Source organism: Mytilus galloprovincialis, chromosome 10, assembly GCF_965363235.1.
Source record: "Mytilus galloprovincialis chromosome 10, xbMytGall1.hap1.1, whole genome shotgun sequence".
In the NCBI taxonomy this organism is placed as follows: domain Eukaryota; kingdom Metazoa; phylum Mollusca; class Bivalvia; order Mytilida; family Mytilidae; genus Mytilus; species Mytilus galloprovincialis.
The window spans coordinates 67278861-67303160 of NC_134847.1; the positions used below are offsets into that span (position 1 = coordinate 67278861).

The window sequence follows — 24300 nt, forward strand, 5'->3', positions numbered from 1 at the left end:
TTTAGCTAACTTCAAAACCAGGTTTAATCCACCACTTTCTACATAAAAAGATGCCATTAAATGGTCAGGAATAAGAAAGTTGTTTTCCATTCGTTTGATATGTTCGAGTGTCGGATTTTGCCATTAAATAAGGGAGTTTTTGATTTGAGGTCAGTATTTGTGGGTTTTTTTTCTTCTGGGAATGATATTAATTATCTTATGCTTTAACATAAGTTTGAAGTACTTGATAGATCACAAACATAATAAAATATCATCATAAGAACAGCAAGGCACGACGTTTCTGCAATATCTACAATTAACTGTACAAAATTTAAACTAAAACAAAAAGTAAGGAGAAAATCATTTCAGCTTTGCTTCAAACTATAAGGAAGCGAATGAACATTTTTTACTCATAAATTGTTAAATGCATTGCGTGATCAAACCAATACATTTAAAACAATTGTTTAGAAGTAAGCCTTGACTGGTGCCATAAAAAAGATTGAAGGACCTCTCTTAATGTGTGAGCTTTTGGGATGATATAAATTGAATTGCTGTTTATGAATTCACCATCAATATAAATTCGAATACTTGTGATGTCATTGTTTTATAATGAAAATATATCGTTAAGCGAATTTGTTTGTAGATAAACAGACATTCCATCGATTCCATTGTCGTAAAATAAACCACTACAGTGTCATTTACTTATTACGATATAATCATATAAATTATCGTACGCCATGACTGCTTTTGTGGTTTGGTGTCGATGAATGAATGAAGTGAAATCATTTTTCAATTTGCATTTTTTCTATATCTAACTACAACATTTTCAATTTCCCTAAGTATTAATAAGCATTAACGTATTATACCCCAACATGTGTGTATCATACACTTCGTACATTTCGTAATGTATTAATAGTGTATAAGTTTGTTTCACGTTTGTTCACTTTGAAAAACTAGTTAGTATTTCAAGTTTTATATTTATTCGTCATCTGATATCCGCAGACATTCAATTGGTGATGTGACCTAAATCTTGTTTCAATGAGAAATTCAAACAAACGTTGTAGTATCAGAGCAATTCTTATAGTTTACGGTGCGGTATTTGTGTTCCTCATTGTCGAAGACCGTACTGCGACATCCATGTCATTTGGTCTCTGATGGAAATTTGTCTCAAAGGCAATCATAATACATTCCTTATTCTATCTAAAGCTCTCTTAATATGTCGGTATAACGTTTTCTATGACATTATTTATAAAAATTCATACAGGGTGCGAGCTATTTACGTTTTTAAATTTATATAACAATGAAATTATGTTTTTTTCTTTTTCATTATTAGATGAAATTGTACTCAGCGACTTTTTAAGTCTGTCTGTTGATTCAAGCGTACCAACATTCAATCCTTCATCAACAGATCGACAACTTATGTTTAAATGCAAATACTATCAGAATGGAAGCCCGATTCTGAATGATTTACTTTTGGATGTTAAATGGGAAGTCAACGACGTATTATTTGTTGAAAAATACAATCTTACTCTCTCGCAAATGCAGACAGAAGGAAGGATTACAAAAACAGATCTTACAAATGCAGGAATATCAATGGGATTCAATGTAAGATTTCAAATAATACCCCAGCTTATAATTTCGACAAAGCAACACAGGCGAAAAAACATGTATTTTTCATTGTCAGATGATTCAATGATTTACAATATATAGATACATAGTGGAAAACATACATGGAAACGATTTCTTAATATCAGCTTATGTATTTTACATTCAGCTTCACGAATTAGATAATCTCAATAATAAAAATCTTAGAAATATAAGAGAACAATAGTTAAACGAGATAACTGATAACAGAAAAAACACAGATACATGAAGGCACATGCAACTTAAACGATTTCATACTAGATTAAAAATTTAACCTTTTTAAGACGATGTCATAATGTCATATTTGAATTAGCTGAACTAAATTTTTTATTGGAAAGAAATTAACATCTTGATTTATCTAGTATATTTCATCAGTGGTTATGAAACCGAAGTATAAGAATGATTGTTTTTCTAGGTACTGCAAAATTAAAAAAATATCTTGACCATGTTTTTAGCCGTTTTTGAAATTTTGGATCCTCAATGCTCTTCAACTTTGTACTTGTTTGGCTTTATAAATATTTTGATATGAGCGTCACTGATGAGTCTTATGTAGACGAAACGCGCGTCTGGCGTACTAAATTATAATCCTGGTACCTTTGATAACTATTTAATGTTGTTTTGCCTCATCGTTTGAAAGAATTATTACAATTATCTATAATTTTGCAGGTAAAATGTGGTATGCGTTTAAGCGCCTCTAGTAACAGCACCTACCTCGAAAGTTATCCTCGCTATGCTGGGATGGAGGTTTGTATTCAAATAAAATAGCATGAATATATTTTGGCAACTACGAACATTGTAAATTTTCTTCTCTCTGCAGATTTACAAATCAGTCAACATAACTGAAATCGACAATTGATTCCTTCAAAAAACAATCAATTTTACCAATTTTGTATTATATTTTGTTTTGGGGTGGAGGTTGTGGTTTTCTTAATGAAATTCATGTTCGGATAGTCATTATCAACATTTTCAATAGACTCTTTGTATTTGGTATTGTCTTATATTGGAGGAACTGTTCTTTAATGGTCTTTAAATATTCAAAATATATTAAAAACAGAATGGTTGTGCGAATTTGAAAAATACTCTTTTTTCAGGTGTGGCCCAAACATATGTCATTATCTAGTGGAGAATCCGCAAAAATTTACGTATGGACAACAGTTCCCGTGGCATGCATGTATGATAGTAGCAGTGCTTGCGACTTGACCTTAGAAATGAATAATTTCAATGAAGAGTTTACATCCGGTGCACCAATGTCCTGTAATCAATCAATTACAGAGTTGACAAAACCTTCTGTATGTGGATTGGTTCTGGATGGATGGAAAACCAGCAGCTGGCAAATACTGGATATAAAACTTCCCGAAAACACTGCTCAAGACCAAGAATACACAGCAAAACTACAACTACGTGTGGCTTTTTCAATATATGACAACTTCTGGGTTAATTACGTCCTTCCAGAAATTACAGTAAGATATTTTTCAGAATTTTGTTTCCCCATTTATTTTAATGTTTAATATCATTGTGTGAAGGTAAACGAAAATCAAATTTTTAATCAGCTATTATCAACTATACAAAACCTGATTACACGGTTACTTTTAGTTTATATTTATAAACATTAAAAAAATCAAACATGACATAATTCAATGAAATAATGAAATGAGAGACGAGCGTAAACAAAATGTAACGAATATGATAGTCTGAATGAAAAATACATTCACATCACTGTTTGTTTCATTTTAGAAAAAAATGTTAAAAATAATGTTTTTGACTATTTATATGTTTAAATTTTGTTTATTATTTAACAGATCAGTGTTATCAACACAAATGTGACAGAAAGTTATTGGAATTGGTATGGGTTTTGCTTCACTGGGACTGATCCATGGTTTTTTACTACTGACTGGCGGTAAGTATTTAAAACAAGAAAATATAAGTCTATATCATGCAAAGGTCCTAGATAATACAATGAAAAAATACACCAAAACATGCATAACCCTGCCATGTTTTGTATGTGCTTGAATGAAATTTTTTGACAAAATATCTTAACTTTGTTATGTAATAGAATAATCGCTAAGGGTCGTTTTTTTTGCAATGTTATCATTTTAGTTTACTATTCTAAAGTTGTATTATACGCTAACTTTTACTTGTTTACATAAGACACCAATCTCCGGCGCAGAGTTCATATCCGTTCCATACATGCTTTGCAATACTGCACTTAATATGACCTCTGCCATACATTGTCCGACCCCATGAGGAAATTTCCTCATGGCCGACAAGCATTCGGTATTCTCTGCAAAGTCCGTTGCGTGATACACAACCTACAGAGGACTGTCGAAATTTTTATGCGGAAGGTTTGGAGTAATCCGGTAAAGTGGCGATGGCGGAAATTATGAGAATCATCTCCTCGCCTCATCTTCTTCAACTAGGATTCTCGCCAAATTAAAGTTTTAAAATTACTTTGACGAAACGTGCATCTGACGCAAGCACAAAATTTCGATTCTGGTAACTATGAGGAGTATATTTGAAAAATAAGAAATTCTATGATTTTTGCCAACAGGCTACATGTATAAGCCCTACGGCAAGTCTTTTTTTTATCACTCGGTTAACACCTTTGATCCAGGTCCTCGATGGTAGTTGTCCACTCAGCAGCTCTGTGTAAATTCAACAGGGTTTTGTTACAATTTGCCGGGTTTACTATATATTTATATAGTATACATACGAAACCTCCGAAAAATACATTTCATTTTACATTGCCATGTAGACATAGAAGCATAGACGGATCCTGGGGGCCCTGCCCTCACCCTTTTCTTGGGGATGAATTGGTTGATTATATAGGGAATCACTGACGCATGACTGGAGCAGGCTCCCCTTAGGTCAGTGAGAAAAACTCCTTATGAAAAGTTCTGGATCCGCCACTGAGAACAGGAAATTGTCCAGTGGGAACAAAGTAAGTGAAAGTCTTATTAAAACAATGATTCGAAACAAAGTCGCAAATGAGGTTCCACCTTTGTATTATTTTTCGTTTTTTGTATGGATACAAATTTAAACCCAGCAAATTATAACAAACCCCTCAATGTGTTCCAAAGTTTTGGCAAAAAGAACATATTTAGAAATTAAGATGATCTAAGAAAATGTGGAATAAAGTGTTACATGTTACTACAATGTATCCATACCATTAGGAATCCCTAAAAGTTCCATAAAAAGGGTAAATGGCAAATTTTAACAAACCTCTGTGATACATGTATAACAGTATAACCCTTTGTCATGTTTGTCAGAGGGACAGCCTCTCATAGCTCGGTCGGGTTGTTCCTATCCCGTAAATATCCTAATAAAAATTTCTGCTACCAAATAAGAAAAATATATTGCTTTGCTTTTTATGGTTATTCCTTGAAAGCATGTAAAGCTCATTGAGATATACACAATAATCTTCCTTTTTTTCAGATGATAAAAAAAATTAATTCATGTATCATTTTTTTAGTAACAAATATTACTAGTTTTACTTTAAGCTTTGGTTGACATATATTGTGCTTATTATCATTCCACCTTTTATACATATTTCTTTTGATATTCTACTTCACAGTTCATTAGGTTATTGAAAAAGATGTAATTGAGCCTTTCCTGTTCTGGGATAGATGTCATAGTACATGTAGTTCTAAAAAATTATGAAGCCTATTGTTCAAGCATTCTACATAGACACCTATATGAAATATTCTTTCAAATTCTGAATCTTGCAGCATTATACAGGACAATGTTTTTATTACTCTACTTTTATTCGTGCATATCAAAAAAAAATTATCTTCATCCCTGCTCTCTTTCATACAATCTTGACTTTTACTGCACATTAACCAATATCTATTATTTAATATACATGATTGTGGACTGGGTTTTAAGCTAACAGATACTTTAGTAGCTGTTACACCCAAATTATGTCCTGATACTCTTGGCATTAACACTAATTGATATTGGAGTTGTGTGCATTAAACCAGTGATGAATGTGTGTACTGTTAATCAATTGCTATTATTTCAAGAGGAAACAAAAATGTGGTTCAATGACCCATTTGTCACTGCTAAATTATTGTATCACTGACAACAAACACATCTCATATTTTTTATTTAGTAAGCCAACAAAACCTAGAGGGTACATGGAAGCATGAATTTAGAAAATCTAAGTGAATTCAACCCTATCAGAGGTGAAAAGCAAAATGTGAAATCATTCTTTAATATCAATCTGATCAATATACATGTATCATATATCATTTTCTATTTTTTTTGCATAAATGCCAATTAAATGAATTGTGTGTCTTTATTTATTTGAAATCAAAATACAAAGGTCTATAGGAAAATATACAAGTTATTTTTCCAATTATTATTAAAGAAGCTATTATCCTAAAAAATCATTGTTATTTTGTAAAATGATTTAAAAAAGTGCTTTCATAAGCTTAACTAGCTTACATTTGTTCGTCTGCAGTTGGATTCGAACCAACATACAACAAAAGTATTTCCCACATATACAGAAGCAACATAAGACCAAATGAGTAAATTGAAGCAAACACAAAAGATAATGCAATAAGTAGGTTGCAAAGTAACAAATGGTGGCTTATGCATGATCAGCTGTTTGTATAGTTGTATAGCAATCCCAAGTATAAATGAATACTATAATATGCTAGGAATACTGAACCCTCTCAATTTCATAGTTGGTTTCCTGCAGAAGAATAAAGCAAAAATAAATATTTTTATGGTGTATTTATCTTCATCATGTATATTCAAATCAGGTCTGTTCATAGTCAAATTTTTTTTCACTTGTTATATTCAAGACAATAACAATCAAAACCAAGGAGTAAAAAAGACTCATAAAACCAAAAGACATTTACATCAACAGTTATAAATAATAAATAAGAAACAACACAAACTCCACTAAAAACCGGGAGTGAAATCAGGTACTCCGGAAGGGTAAGCATTTCCTGCACCATATATGGCACCCGTCGTGTTATTTCTTTGTTCAGTTCGGTAATGATGGAAGGTTATTATGACCGAGAAAGAATATCAGATATGATTTCTGACACACTTTTGTCATAATGGCCAATCATGTGCATAATTCTTTTTGTCTGATCACTGTATTCCTGTCCATCAACTTCTTCCTCTTCTTCCATTAACAATTTACAACTGTACTCATGGTCATGGTCATTTGAAGGACTGTATTAATTAATGGTAACTAAAAAATAAAGACAGTATTTTTAAAAGTGTTTAATTACTCCTATAGCTAGATATTGACTCAATTTCTACATACACTGTACATGTATGAACATCTAAACCATGTTTACTATGTATGATTTTCATAATCTATTTGTATGATCCTGTGTATGCATGTAAATAGAGTAATGACACAGAAGATGTATATGAATAGCACAACATGTATAAACTATATAAAAATTCAGTACTTTGTAGCATTGTGAATTTTGTGAATAAAACTTTGACAGTATGTAATGTACTACTTAAGAGAAGTTAATCAGTCTTAAACATTTGTGTTAAACTCTAGTTGAAAAATGAAAATAATAACCACATTTCTGTTAAGTCATAAACATTCAATAAGGTATATATAATATATATCATTTTTCATGTTCAGTATAAAGTACACATTTGTACTTAGTCAAATATTAATTTGTTTGATTGTCTAGAACTTAAAGTGTTCTTAATTTCAGTGTATTCAATATATTGACAGCTTACAGTCAAGCAATCCACCATGGTATCATTTGGCCTTTGAGAGATTTTTTTTGTGTCTGATAATGTCACATGGACATAAACTACTGATATCTACCTTTATAAATGAATAATAAAAAAACCCAGATTCAAATAAATAGGCAAAACTTTCTCCAGCTGTTTGTATGAGCCTCTGTCCCTATCTATTCTTTCTTTGTGTGCATTTGTTTGCAAAACTAAAAGGAAAACTAACACATATTAGTGCAAAAAGTTTTTGAACTACCAGAAAAAAGATTTATTTTAAATCAAACTATGGTGAATCTATTATTAAAGAAAGATATAAGTATTGATTGAGTTATGCGTCTACTATCATTTTACAATTTATTACTATCATATTCAATTTGTATCTTTATAAACACTTTACTCTCTAATCCTTGCTAGAAAACAGAATGATATGTGAGTACTTTTACTTTACTTACTCTGTTTTGTCAGTTGTACTTGCATCCCCTGCTGATCAAACTTAATTGGAAAAAATTGTGGAAGACTCTTTCTGGACAAACTGTACAACATGGAACTGGTGGTAGACTCTAAGTACAAATATGATAATCAGTGGCAGATCCAGAAATTTTCATAAGTAAGGGCCGACTAACTGATGTTAAAATAAATCTATGGGTATTGAATGTAGTCAAAATAATTATAAAAAACATCTTCATCCTGGCCGAAAAAAAATAAAAATATACTTGCAAGTCATCATACATTTAGTTATAAGGAATAAATTGTGTAGGTATGAATGTAGATAAGTTATATAACAGAATAAAAATTGTAAACTAAGTAAGTGACAACCTACATATATCTTGATTTACGAATGTATCAATAGAATACACCATAAAAGTATTTTTTAATACTTATGGATGTGGGGTATTTTTGTTTAAGACATATTAGTGGCTATCAGGGTAGTTTTTATACAGGTGAACACAATTATTGTTGTTATAAATACTGTGTTGTTTGTATACATTACCCCCCCCCCCCGGCCGCCATTATTATGTTGGTAAAAATGAGCCCTGTCAATAATTATTCTTCTTATCAAATGGCTTACATTGATTTATATTTTCTGTATAATACATGTTGCCTTTGCTCTATTCCTTTATCTTCTTCACCATGACGAAACAAGCATAGCACCATGATGTTTTTTTTCGGCGACAGGAATGTAATTCAACAAATTGTGTTTAAAAAAAAACGTGGCAGGGTCAAAATTTAAAATGGTGTCTCCGGGAATCTGTCACTAGTAGCACGATTTCAGTCTGAAACGGTCATTTTGGTCTGATCATATCTTGATTGACTGGATTTACCGCTAGAAAAAATCGTCAAGATATTTAAGATAGTTAAGTCGCCGTTCAGATCGATAGCCTCATCAGGTAAATCAGTTCGTTAAGGCGTGTCAAGACGGAAAAGACTGAATCGTCTAGCGGGTTGTTTAGACCCGTTAAGACCGTGTCAGACCAAAACAGACCATGGATACAAAAGAACGTTCAAAATTTTCAGACCCTGTTTTGATCCGTTCAGTATACCGGTTTGATACCACGAGTTGCGCCCCTTCTACTCGATAATGCATTTTAGATTAATACATGTATATATATATATGTATTTTATTATTAGAATTTGAAGTATATTTTGATTAATTAAAAAAAAAAGATTAAATCTTGTGTTAATTCTTTATTTCTTTTCTTGTTTTGTTGAGGAACTAATAAATTATTCGTCTATATATATATGTTGTTTATTTTTTAATAAATGTTAGTTTATATAAATATATATGGATAATTAAATGCAAGGACGTACGTTAATTGTATACACACCAGAATGTATGCCATAAATTTAACCTTGAAATGTTGTGAACACCGGTAAAAATGTTTTTTGTATTTGAAGATTAGTAACGGAAAATCCTAAACGTAACCTTAAAAAGTTAAGGAGATGTGGTATGATTGTCAATGAGACAATCCACAGAAATGCAGCGGAGGCAAATTAACACAGTCATGCATATTTTTGTTTTATGCATGACAGTTTCTTTAATTCGTTTTCTGTTGATATATGTCCTAGTTTACCGTTGAAGCTGTTGCTTTTTTGGTATGTTTATTTTTTTTTCGTGCGAGTTACTCTATTAAAGTTGGAAAAAAATATTCCCGACATTCGGAAATTCGAAAAAAGACTTCCCGGATCCCGAAACCTGATCATATACTGCATTCAGTCTCTGTCGGGACGGTGTTAAAGTATCACCGTATAAAAATTTTCATTCAAACAATATATCCTTATAATATTTATTTTCTTATCCATATAATATGTATATAGTACTTTGTATATACTTTGTATATATATATATATATATATATATATATATGGCGTTGATTTAAAATAAAATCTGTTTTAGTTAAAACGGTCGAGTTCAATGGCACGTGCTAGTAATCAACCGGGTCAACAGGTAACAAAATCAATGATCCATAACGTAAGAAAGTACATGCCTATTATATTTTACAATTACTCTCATCATCGTTCTTGATAAAAAGGTCTAAACTTTAATAAAGAATGAATGAACACGTATTAGTGATGTCTGACCTTCAGTTTTTAATATAAATTAATGCTTATGGTTTTTTTTATATTGAGCAAAGTAACGAATGTGAATCTATTATACGTTAAAGGTTCTTACAATATCATATATGTCTAAACACTATACCAAAAGACCATGCAAAATATTTGAGCGCCGCATGTAAAACCATTAAAAAACATGTACTGTTAGGAAGTTTGTTTAGTATTCAAAAGAAACGTTTCGCTTCTCTATATAGTTTAGAGAGTATTCCTTTAAATTGTGTCAGTTATATAAAGTAGTGTGCATTTGTATTCTATTTATTCATCTAAATGTGTCATTATAATATACATTTTGTATTTCACAACTATATATACTATAAGTTGTAGTGTGATTGATTGTTGTTTAAAGTCCAGTGGCAAATACTTCATGCATGTTCAGGACCAGCTGTAAGTTTATGACATGTATGGAACTCACCGGTGTAGTTTTCACGTGTTATAATAGATAAAAGAATAATTAATTTTTAAGATATCGAAACATAAAGGAGGCAAGGCGCATGGATTACCCGCACTTATCAGTTCTTTTCTCTTTTTTGTCTTAAAAAAAAAATATAATTTACGATAACTGTGGTGTATACGTGCTGTCAGACGAAAGATACATATGTGCCCTCTAAATATCTTTTTTTACTATGGATTGTTTGCTTTCGTATTGACGTTTAACACACAACTTTAATTACTGACTGTGATGTATGTAGAAATTCAAACGTACTGGAGAATGAAGGATGCAAATCCAAGCTTTGAATTAAAATGGTCATTAAATTTGCCACACAAATAAAAGAACAAGTGTAAGTGTTGGAATGACATATACAATATATCAACATGTGCATTGTCGGAGAATTTAATTTTGATTTTACTTTGGTAACTGGACAAAATTGAAGAGAGGCAGCCCAATCTTTTCTCCTTTTTGTTACGAGTACAAATAGATTTTATTTGCTTTATAGACATCGAATAGAATTCAGGGCATAACATTACGGGATATGATCTTCAAAATATACAATTTAATACCAATAACTATTTAAAATTACAATACGCAAGCTGAAACCGTACCAAGTGATTATTATTTTTGCACACGACATCTAGGCTGTCGTCCCACCTCTAACAGTAGACGGTTCTCTTGGTGGGGATATTGTGCATTCAACCGTGGATATGATAAAATATCTGTAATAAACAAAATTGTAATGTTTTGATTGTGTAATGTCTTAATTTTTGAAGGTTACGCGGGTTCGGTATTAAGCGGGACAATTGGTATGAACACATTTCGATATACGTGTAAATTATATTAAAAGAAGCTTTCAAACGCAGTTATTTTCGAGGATATTTAAAGATACAAATAAAAAAATCCTTTTTATGTTTTTGAATTAGGCTTTTAATTTCCATTCCTAATTATATATCATTGTAGAAAAAATTTATTTTATACATTTAAAGTACATGTAATTCTTTATGCTAGCTAGTCCATGAATAAAATTGCATAAATCACAAAAACACATTCGGGAATAGCAAGAAAGTTTACCAAAAAAGTAGTGGGAACTTTACTGTTTTTTTTATCATATATATTTCTGATAGTTTTCCCGACCTATTCACCTATTTTCAAACTTGAAAAGGGACCTCTTTCAGCGGCACGAGCCTGGAACATGTACACATGACAGTTGTAAGTAACAGCTATATAAATATACAAGAGAAGATGTGGTATGATTGCGAATGAGACAACTGTCCACAAGAGACCAAAATTACACAGACATTAACAACTATATGTCACCGTACGGCCGTCAACAATGAGCAAGGCAGATACCGCATAGTCAGCTATAAAATGCATTTCAAAGATACTATAATTAGAATAAAAGGTTAACGTACTTACAAAATATGTCATCTTAAAGAATGTGATTTCACAAATAAATTATTTTCAAATTCGCAGTCCAAGGCAACCTAAAATCGGTTACACACATTTGTAATGTTATAAATCCATTCCAACAATATCATTTTAAACACACACTAGCTTGCCTTTTCATTAATTTGAATAATACAAATTCAGCTAAATTTTGTTTATTCCCATCAACAGAGAAATCTCACACTCATCCCAGACGTTAATAATACTCATGCACTTCAATTTTGATAAACAATTTATTGATACGGATGACAACGCTTTAACATACGGTTACATTAGGGTTAAAAAAAAATGTGAACTTGTTTTTAATTGAATTCAAAGATAGATTAAACGGTAGCTTTAGGCAGCAACCATTTGATTTTCTGGGGGTGGAAAGGGGGGGGGGGCTATGTTTTTTTTTGGAAAAAAAGTTTGTTTCGAGTTTTGGAAAAAAAATAATTTGTTTTTGACCCTGAGAAAAAAAATGTTTGTTTTACCCTCAGCTGACACTATATGTAATGCTAATATTGAAAGAAAAAAAATTTGTCGCCAAAAAAATGTTTGGAAAAAAAATCCATAGCCCCCAGATCATGCTGTAAATTATATTTATAAAACCATTTATTTGTAAATACCGCATAAATCAGTCTGTTCACTGTTTGAATATAGAAACTGGTCGATTTTATAATATTGAGAGATATCCAAGATTTTGTAATATGGTGTGATAAACAAGTAATTGAAGATGAATATCATTTTATTTTAGTATGTGAAAAGTATAATGAACTTCGAAAGAAATTTATCAAACCATATTGTTGGAGAAAACCGTCGAATCTTAAACTTTTTAGACGATCAATGCATTTGAAAGGGGGCATATATATATAGTTGGAACTCGCCCCTTTTTTTATGCTCGGTTGGGACCCCCTTTTAAAGTGGTTGGGTTCTCACCAGTATCTGTTCATAATGTAAATCAACTAACCAATTAAAGGGAAGTTTTTATTTCTGACTGAGAAGGTACGAAATTAAATTCATTCATTAATGCTAAAAATCCATTTGATCCTATTCTGCTGTACTGTTATAATGGTATACCTACTTATATGATTATTTGACTAATTGTTTAAATGTAAATATGTTTCACTGATGTAATTGAATATTTGTAATAATTATTTTCTGTAAGTTGTATTGCTTACGAATAAAAGATTATATTATTAATAAAATAAATATTATAACTTTCCTTTTTTGATTGGATGACCATGCAGTGGTGTTGCAACGCCAAGGAACTGGTAATAGAAAGCTATTTTGATTTGATACATATGACAATGAATCTTAACAAAAGGTTCTATAAATTCAATTGTGAAAAAAATCACAATACCGTGCATTAACTCAACAACCGTCCATCGACAAATATTACTCGATATTCATTGAAATGATAACAAGTAAACAGTTATTGTAAAAGCAGAGCAGTCTTAAATTCTAATAGTTTTGTCAAAAATGATTCAAAGTTTTACCGATGCAACGATATTTTATATATTTTGAGTTGAAATGGCCTAGCGGTAGTCTGATCACTTCGAATGCAACACGCTTAATCTTTGCTGGGCATTCGTAAAGTTTTTAAACTAAAATAAGATCTTTATTATTAGTTATCAAAACATATGTTATATGTAAGCTATCTATTATAAATCTACGAGGAGTTTCAAGAAAAATGGGGGGGGAGGGGGGGCATTGAAGTCTAACTTTATATATATAAAAAAAATTAAAAAAAAGATCGAGATGTGGTATTGATTGCCAATGAGACAACTCTCCAAAAGCATGAAAAGAGATTAACTTCATAAAGTTATAATAACTAACCCCTTTCAAGACAGACTTTGTCATTTCTGCGGCTCAAGAGATATCTGTGACGAATATCATTATATCATGACATGTTAAGTGTTGGATGTAGCTACAGATAGACAGACATTTTATACTGGAATATTGCTGCAAATTTTATCTCAAAGGAATCGCTTTCACATTCTATACTATTATGTACTATATTAATACACACTTAATCATGTTTTTTAAAGTTCAAACTCTGAATTGAGACAGCACTATCGGTCATCTTACATAAAAATAATCTAAATTTCTACAAATGTTACAGGTAAATCGGTCCTGCAAGCTACATGCAAGTTAAATCAAGGTTTTTTTTTCAACCAATGTGCATGGTATTAATAATTGTAAATATATATTTTCTCTGTTACTATGAAATGTAGTTTTAGGTAATAAAGTTCATTCGTTCATTAAAGTATTCTTTTTTAGATACTGATCTGTCTTATAAATATTTTAAATTCTAATTCTAAACACAAGGACACCAGTATGGGTTAAGCCAGAGAGCTTCCGAAAAGGGGAAATCCCACCTATGTTTACCTAACCAAATCACTCATTTCTGCTCAAAATATCAAAAAGAAATTTTACAGAAATTCTCTTAGATGACCTTACATTCACATTATAGCAAACAAATGGGGAAAAATTCAAAGGAAAGGCAAAAAAAAATTTAAAGAAAAAATATACTGAAATTAAAGGGAACTATATTTGTGAACGAAAATTGACAACGAAAATTGAAGGGGGATAATTGTGTTCCCGGACCAGTACTAACAACACAATTCATAAACAAAAATAAGATAATCCAATCAATTTTGTTGATTCAGGGACTTTCCTGCTTGGTTGGATAATTCACGGCTCAGTAATTGGTGTCATTTTTTCAAAAGAATTAACAAATCTATCTTAGTTCGATTTCAAATTCTACCAAAATTTAACTCTTAGATAAGCAGCGTGTAACGAATATATGCATCCATCCTGCAAATACGATGAATATGAAGGATCCTGAGTGCACATTGTATGTCCGGAGTGCACTCAGGAGGTCATTAGCGGTATTCAGACGTACCCCAAATAAAAGATTGGATTTTTTTTCAAACTTAGCGCACATGCAATGCACCACCTCTTCGGAGTCCTCCAAAAAGGTAAAATTCACCTGTATTTGTATATCTGGTGTATGAAATTCATTGTGTATATGTTCCAGACCATATGAGTATTTGGACCGTACGCGTACGGTCCGGACCGTATACGTATACTCGTACGGTCCGACCATACGCGTACGGTCGGACCGTATGAGTATACGCGTATGGTCCAGTACGAGCTGACCATACATGTTATTAGATCATATGGGTTAAATTTCAAAAAATTAACATTAATCACAATCTTTATTTTCAGATTTACTAATTTAATATTATTACAATTACACGGATAAAATGAACAAATGAACAATTGAAATAAAATATTTGTAATTGTATATCTTAATCCTAATTTTGGTACTCTCAACCAATGTTACACTTGCTACCACAAGTAACGTACTAATATTTTTTACATTTACATTTTTGCAGTTCTGTATGTTCCTTAGCAAAAATATTTTTTGGTAAAGTTGCTAAATATTCTAAAACAATTGTCCTCCCACATTATATTTACTTCCGATATTTTCAATTTTAGTGATCATAATTCAATTATTTTACTGAGTGATCGACTTGTTTTAAAATACAAGAGATTAACAGATTCAATTAGCGTGAATTTTTTAAATCATTAAAATATATAGTTGGTTTTTTTTCAATTATAAAATTAAACTTTTTTATATCTATTTGAGAGTTAAGTTATATTGATCAGTTATATGGATCTAATTAACTTTGACAACTTCTTAATATTAGTCAGACCGTACGCGTACGGCCCAAATACTCATACGGTCTGGAACATATATTACACGTTCCATCTACAATATACGGCAATGACACGGCCGGGTATTGTAAAGCTATTGAGGGACTTTTAATGTCAAATTCATATCCCTGGGCGAAGAAATTACCGGTTTGTGAAAACACTGTGTGAACGGCTTATTCTCATTTCGCCTTAGCTGTCAAAATATATATATATATAATTAATCCCAGTTTGCCTTAGTACAAATTTTTAGGGACACAAGAATTAACTAAGGTGAAATGGGAGCTTCTGTAAACAATGTAATTAAGTTAAGTTTTGTTAGTATTGCAATAAGTTGATATTTGTTATTTTAACCCATTTTGATGTCAAATTCTACCATGAAATACTTTTTAAAGGAAAGATATTTTTTTTAATTTTTGGGGTCGCACTTTTTATAGTTACTCTTTTTTTTCTGAAAGTGTTTTTTTTTACTCATGTGTTATATTTTGTAAATAAAGTCTTATTAGAGATTTATATTTTAATGAATAAATAAAGACAAATATCATACAAGTACAAGGCACTGATATACACATATGAATGTTCAATGTTCATTTAGTTTCCAAGTTAGAGGATGTAAGATGCTGCATCACCATACTGAATATTATTAGTTACACAGTGTGCTAGTGACCTAATACGGTATATATTGGGTCAGTAAATTCCATATGGGGTGCCAGCCCTCTAAATGCTTATTTGTCCTTCTGTCTGGTGGTGGTTCCAAGTTGGTTGTGGGTATCTGCCATCTCTTCATATCACAATTATACGTTAACTTGGTGCAGGCATTAGTTTGTGGTGCGTTGGTTAAGTATTTGGTAAACGTGATTGCAGTTTTGTCTGATAGAGTACTAATCTCCTGCTTTCGAATACCATGACTTATAATAGTGTGGTTTTGGTCTTTCACGCTGTCAGACCTTTTGTGTAGACACCTGTTTCTTGTTGAAGACTAAACATGCGCTCTTGATTCATTTATGATTTTTTGTCGTTTGGTTGCTGTCAAATTGAAACATATCCCACATCTCCTATAGTATGTGTTCCGTTTGATTAAAAAAGGTAATTATAAAGAGATAGATTATTTAAATTCCAACGATCACAAATCTAATCTAAATCCGATTTCAATTATTTCGTAAAATACGTTTTTTGACAGACATTACCTTTATCTGATTATCATAATATTCCCAGTTTAAGGAAAAGAAAAGACATTTTTTCTATATATTTTTTTACAAAGTTGCTAATGGTTTAATTATGTCGTAATTTGCTAGGTCAGTGTCGGATTCCGGGCGACATAGCGTACACTTTCCTTTTAATTTTTAGCGTTATTAATATCGTAATTTTTGTATCCTTGCTATCCTTGCTAAATCTTCTACTGTATATCACAGCTAGTGAATAAGTCTAAATGTCCGTACAGTGTATAGTAAGATCTTTTTTCCACACATGGACATTTCATTAGTAAAGAAAGTTCGCTATAGTGTTCCATCATGGTCTTAGTGCAGTTTCGAGATCTTATAGTGCACCGAGGCGGCCTAGGTTATTTTTAGACGCACCGTAAAGTCCCAGTCACACCATTGCAACAACGTCCTGTTTTGATAAATTTGTTAAAATGCTGGGACCATGATACTAATAGTATAATATTTCCCTTTTAAATAGTAATTGTTATGAATGATAATATTTTATATGTATGCTGTCTTAGTTTTTAAATAGTTATTTGGTTAATATGGTGTCTCGTAAGTCATTTTTGGACAGGATATTTTTGTTTTATAGTGTATGTATATTCTGCACGAATAATTTTTATCGCTATCATTATAAAAAACTAGACTATGTGAACCGTATGAGATCGCACACAAGACAGCTGATTGGATATGAATTGTTACGCCTACATAAAACTGATATCCAATCGAATGCCAGCAGACACCTGTCAGTAAAAACAAATTGTAAGCGTGGATGGTTAGAGAATTATCTGTGTATTCGATATTTGAAAAATAAGTTAGATAGTCACTATTCGTTTTCCCTTTTTTCAGCCTGATTTCAATAACTGTTTTTACACTTTCTTAATTAACAGAAAGGTATTTAAATAGAAGCGCACCACATGTAACAGAGATTTACAAGCATTTAATATAGCGACTTGTGTTTTCCGGAACGTCCTATTTTCAATTATTCACAGACTTTTGCAATAATATTAAACCTTTATTTTTTACCTTCAAAAACTGCTCAAACTTTTATTCTCAGACTAGACAGCATGAAAGACATAAACACTTTTATAAGTCAGTGTACACACGGTGTTTTCCAAACTTGGTAATTTCTTCGCCCAGGGATATGAATTTGACATTAAAAGTCCCTCAAAGCTTTACAATACCCGGTCGTGTCATTTCCGTATATTGTAGATGGAACGAGTGATATACATACACCAGACATACATGTTCCCTTACAGGTAAATTTTACCTTTTTGGAGGACTCCTAAGTGGGGATGCGTTGCATGTGTGCTAATCTAAAAAAAAATCCAATCTTTTATTTTTCTAAACTGCGTTACATGCAAATGCGAAATAATTAGTGTTGTTTGTTCAGTCCAATTTATTTATAAATATTAATTTATTCTTTTGAATAAAAAAAAAACTACGCATGTAAACTTCAATGAATACAATAGCATTTAATACTAGTAGCCTAAATGTAAAACAATTGCAGCAAGATTTGAGGTTGAAGCGGCTCGATCAAAACGTGAATAGATGAGAAATTGTCATCATTCTTCTAATTAATTACAAAGTATTTTGTGAGAACAAATACTTATATTTTAGTGATGGTGATTCATTGTTGTTTGCCTCAGTCACCTCCAGTGGCAAATATTTCATTCGTGTTCATAACGAGAACACAAGTTTTAAATATAATAGGAAGCACTCCAAATAGTCGTTCGACAATATGATTAAAAGTAAACTTGAAATACCACTGAATAATGAGAGAAGATTTAATAAGGATAGAAATTTAGCCTTGCAACAGCTCGCTACAGTGGGACCACTAACATCATTGAGGAAGAGTTTTCAATTTGCAGAGAGCGATGGTCCTCTCAATCTACTCTGATGTCGGCCATCTCTATTCATACGTGTAGATACCAACATCACATAACGGTATCTAATTTAGATAAGATCATGACTTTAAAATCGCATTAGTAACGGTGATAATTCTGTTAAACTGTATTGTTTATTATGCTCGAGTTTTTGGTATGACTATGCGACCTCTCTCCTGGTTGGTCTCGTGAGAATAAGTTCACCTCGACAGCGAGAGGACTTTAGTCCGAATCCCAAACGGGTCTAACAAAGAGTTTTTTTCTTTCTTTCGAACTGTTAGCTTGTGAACTTACACGTTAAAAATCCATCTCAGTGTGTCGGTCTAGTACAAAGCAGGCTTAATTTTCATATTATATTTCCATATTATAGTTTTGTCCTAAATCTACTGATTTATATCACACCTGCTATAATTTTCATCGATCGAAATAAAAAAAAATGGTACGTGAAATATTTCTACGGAACACTTGCATTTTTGTCTAAAAAAAATCACTGCTCCCGTATTATTTAGTCTTGTTGCGGTTTAGGCTTTTTATTCTGTATAGGTTTCTTTCTATAACAAAAATCTGTGTGTTGACTCTAAATGTTTTGATTGATATGTGTCGTTGGGTTGATGTCGTATTAATGTATACCTTTAAAATTGTTTTCAAACCAAATGATTGATTGGGTATAGAAATATTCACATCTCCCGTTCGACAGTATATCTTTGCTAAAATTGGGTGCGGACGTTTGGTTGTTCGGTTGTATAAATAAGCAGCCGCATTTGGTCGAAAAAAAAATAGTCTTTAGATGCATGGTGTAGTGAGAGTTTCGCGCTATCTATACGTTAAAAAAAATTGAATAAATCGTTGAAGGGATATACGAACTTTGATTGAAATTTCTAAAAAACGAAAAAGGTCACCTGAATCTCCAAGTAAGCCAGTCGCATGGTTGAATTTAACACTTTAGAAGAAACGAAACGGCCAAAATAAGTTTAGTCTTATTATAAATTGTTGCCAACTTTTTCGTCCGTTTTTGCTTTTATGACAACTTTACCAGATATATATATAAAGATTTGACAGTAATTGTTTCACCAAAACGAGCTCAACTACATGTCGTTGTTTTACGCTTCAACATAAATGCATATGTATGTATACAATGGAGACTGTTTTCTGTTCTACTGCCCTGGTCCTAGATTGGCTGTATACAATCTAACCCATGACATGGACTACTTTATTAAATGTTTACAAACAAATAAATGCAAAGAGAAAGATTCGGAAAGAAATTCTAAAATTTACGCTAAAAAATAAAATACACAAAAATGGAAACAGTTTTAGACAATTATCATTTGAGAACTATATATAATTAGCATGCATCACTAAATGAAACTGATAAATTGATTGCCCCCTTAATGTCCAGTGGCACATATCACGCATATTCATGACGAGATGCGAAATGGATCGACCTGAAGCAAATGATTGATACATCACCAAGACAGTGAGTTCGCTGAGGTAAAACGTATGCCGTACTTGAATGCTGTATGGATTTTGCTCATTGTTAAAGGCCGTACAGTGACCTTTGAACGACTTTGACCCCCCCCCCTCCCTGCAGAGCTATAGAAAAACAGTACATTAAGGGGTGTTACACAGACTCTTTTTCAATGATACACAGACTCTTCTTAATTGTTACACGGACACTTTTTATGAATAGAATCACTCGTGCATGATCAGTGAGTTCATGGGCACTTTAATTTTCAATTAGATTTGAACTTTTTGGTTCACAGACTTATTTCCTGTCTTTTTTATTGGATAAAATATTTACGTTAGCATCAATATCTATTTTCCGAAACATTTCCAGTAAAATACTATTCATATCAGTACACCAAGGGATTAGACATTTAACTTCAAGGGAGGGGGGGGGAGGGTATGGTATAATAAATCAAATTGTCATCACTGTTGGGTTTCTCGTCTGAATATTTTACATTAACTGTGTCAGATGCCTCATTACAGGCTGAACCTTTTATAGGGTGCTCATTATAAAGTTTTAGTTTTTGGTCATTGTTGAAGGGTGTGCAGTGACCTATTATATAGTGACTAACAAGTAAATCACTTGGTCTACATGGTTTAAATGGTTGATAGTCGTCTCACCATATCTCCTTAGGCCAAAATAAAAATTGTTTGTTTCCCCTCCCCACACCCAGGTAAAAAATAAGCCCCCTGGGATGGGAAACAGACATTCTTTTAAATGTGGCCTTATTCATGATCTTTTTATTGAAATTCTGTAATAAGAAGATTTTACTAGTCTATAAGTATCACATAAACTTTACATTATCAATAATCCATTAAAATGAAGTCCAGATAAAATAACCATGCCAGACAGATATGACAGATAATTTCATGAATTTCATGAATTTTTGAATTTCACAGTTCTTCCATACCCCAAATTTATGGTTAAACGTTTATAGTAACCATAGAAACAGAGAAAAAGACTAAACATAAAAACCATGAAAATGGTGTCATTGTCAGATGAAATAAGCCATTCAAAAATGTCAAACATGTACAACTTTCATTTATTCCATAATTATGCCAAAAGTAGTGATCCTATACATGTACAATGTAGCTTATAGCTTAAGAGAAACATTGATGACCTTCGGCTATTGTCTGCTCTGAAGTTGGGTTGTTGTCTTTTTTGGCACATTCCCCATTTCCAGTGTCAATTTTATTAGGAAGTATAAACTGAGAAACAAACCTAACCATGTTAACATTGTATCAAACTGAAATAACCTTAATCACTTAAATTATCCATGAAGGTCAAGGTCAGGTCAACCCAACCTGATAGACAAGTAGATCTTTCAAGATACTCATATACAATAAAATGTATCCAATTACATATATAAAATATACAGTATAAAAGAGCATTTCATTGATTAAGTAACAGTATATTTTACATGCAGTCATTGAACCATGAAAATGGGGTCAGGTGCAATGTACATATAATGGCAAACTGAAACATCATAACATATTAATTAGCTACTAGCATCTGAATACAAGACAAGAAACATCCAGCTCTTTTAGCTTTTAAAATGTAAAGCTCTATAAAATAGCTTACATCATCACCCCAAGACTGTAATACAAATTTCTTGTATACAACCAACTTTCATGACTTTTGTGTAAGGCGAGACAAAATAAAATGATACTTTGAAGTACATGCCCCTGTCAGTGTGCAGTTTGAACCATGGTTAGAACCATGGTTAACCATGGTCAACCATGGTTGTATGACCATGGTTGACCATGGTTTGACAAAATTGTTAATTGGCCGACCATGGTTAACCATGGTTTTAATTAGGGTTACTGTCTATAGCACTATACTTGTTGTGATCAATTTATAATACTTTTTTATTTTAAAATAGAATTTGTTGAATATTACTACCAACGTGACATGGTGACAAAGCAAATAGTATTGATAAGATTCTTCTTCTTCTTCTTTATAATCCATCAACATACTGATGATAACGTGTCGGGCACTTATTTAACTATGCCACGCATGCGTGGGATCTAATTTTTATTTAGTCATGACAGTCATGACAGTGAATAATATACAAAAGATAAAAATAAAAATTTCAACATAATTTCTTTTTCTTGTTATAACATATATTTAAGTTCGACAAAATTTAGAGCATAACAAATCATTTATAACAAAATAATGAATCATACCCGGTAAAATCTTAAATTTCTTATCACAAAAGATGAAAAGTGTTAAAAATTGTTGTGAAGGACGCAATGCCGTCTCATCATTTGGAATCAGGCATGTCAGGGCACAATATCAATATACTCTTTTTTTTGCCCCGGGCAATTTTGAGGTTATTGCATATATACAAACCCAAGCCTTGAACATGTTGAATGTATTCATAACACATATGTGACAAATTATAATTATTGTACATCACCCACCAGTGGCTATATAAATAGGTATATCATCGTCGTAACTAGTCCGAGATTACTCTGACGTCCAAACGGCTGTTTTGCCAGACAAGCTTGTCTCGGACTACATCGTAACATGTGAAGATTGGTTGGTTATTGGTTAATAAAAAAAAGTGACAAATATTTCATGCAAATTTAGGACGTGACATTAATCAATACATTAACATACAATATGTAGGATTACTCGATCAGGGGTTTAGGTCTTGTAACTGTTGTATAGGCCATCCCGCACAACCATACCATTGTGAATACCCCACATGTCAATGCATGTTAGGCAATAAACAGGGGTGGATCCAGCCATTTTTAAAAGGGGGTTTAAACCATACTAGTTTATATGTAACTTTTTAAATCATGCATTGATCTTCCAAAAAACATGAAAAAGGGGAAAGGGGGGGGGGGTCCAATCACAGGAACAATTTTTTAACAAGCCCAAATTCTTACTTTGCCTTTGAACAGGCTACTATCCAAGAGTGTGGAGTATTGGAACGTCGATTCATACCTGTATGCACAAATTTAACAAATGTGAACATTTTTCCTTCAAACTCTTGGGTGATGATCCATGATCAATGATTATTCTGATAGACATGTATGAAAACATTCATTTCTACTCACCAATTGCAATTTCCAGCTCAGCTTATATTGTACTATAGTTTCCTTCTACCATGTCAACGATTTTGTGTAAAATAAGTTAGCTATTAGAAACGCTGACACTGCCGACACACATGCGACATGAATGCAACAAAAATAAATAAAGAGGGTACGGTAACGTTAAATCGTTTACGGGCGAAGAATTATTTTCCGTTTTTAATTAAACTTGTCAGATTTGATTAATTATCGTCGAAAAATGTCCCTAATGGATAGTCATTCAAATTAAACCAGCTTTGTTATGCTGTATGCATGTAATATATATGTAACCTGGTCTTTAAATGTACTTTAAGTACAGTGTCTGACGTATTTATAAACATTTTCTTGATTATTTATCCTATTTCAAATATAAATTTGAATGAATTTATAAGCCTTTTTCTGCTATAATATTCAAACTTTATTTTTTAACGAAGGCTTCTGGTATGTAGTTTTTTTTACAAAAGGCTCGAATTATAGACACATTAAAAAATAAAGATGGAAAGTCAAACGCATGAGTCTGGCAAAAATAAAGTTAACGGACAATGTCATGACAATAAACGGAAAACGATAAAAGACAGAGTTATATCTATATATTTTTTCCCTGCCTCAAATTTACTCAAATGCAATTTATATAGGTAGCATAAAAAGATAAATGATAAAGCATTCATTTACAATATTTAAAAATAGTTACATCTTAAATTTAATTTAACATATTAAGATCACGTTTTCAAGTGTTCACGGCCGACATCCGTTATTATTAAATAAGGGTGTAAAAATGAATGACAAATTCTTCACCACGTACGGCAGTCTGTAATTGCATATAAAACGTATTGCAATCACTTGTAAACCATTAAATATAAAGGTTCAGGTGCTTATATTCAATAATCAAATATTATTTCGGCAATCTGTTGATTTTTTTTTAGTCAATTCGCGGCGATTTGTGCAGCAGTATGACTTTGAGCTACTTTTTTATTTATATAATTATAAAACAGTGTTAAATAATTAAATAGGAAGAAGTTAGAATTCAAATTGAATATTTGTTTTATTTAAATAACATGATTAAGGGGACGTGGTAGACTTTCAGTTAAAAAAATCGTCT

General features: G+C 31.9%; 1 protein-coding gene across 5 annotated transcripts in view; it reads left to right on the plus strand.

Moving 5' to 3' along the window:
- Positions 1 to 24300, plus strand: part of LOC143048184 (uncharacterized) — a 91490-nt gene that overhangs the window by 51378 nt on the left and 15812 nt on the right. For all 5 annotated transcript variants that reach the window (XM_076221709.1, XM_076221708.1, XM_076221710.1 and 2 more), the window contains 4 exons: positions 1313 to 1584; positions 2290 to 2367; positions 2715 to 3083; positions 3423 to 3520. In XM_076221709.1, coding sequence (XP_076077824.1) covers positions 1313 to 1584; positions 2290 to 2367; positions 2715 to 3083; positions 3423 to 3520 — 817 coding nt within the window. The remainder of the gene's footprint in view (positions 1 to 1312; positions 1585 to 2289; positions 2368 to 2714; positions 3084 to 3422; positions 3521 to 24300) is intronic.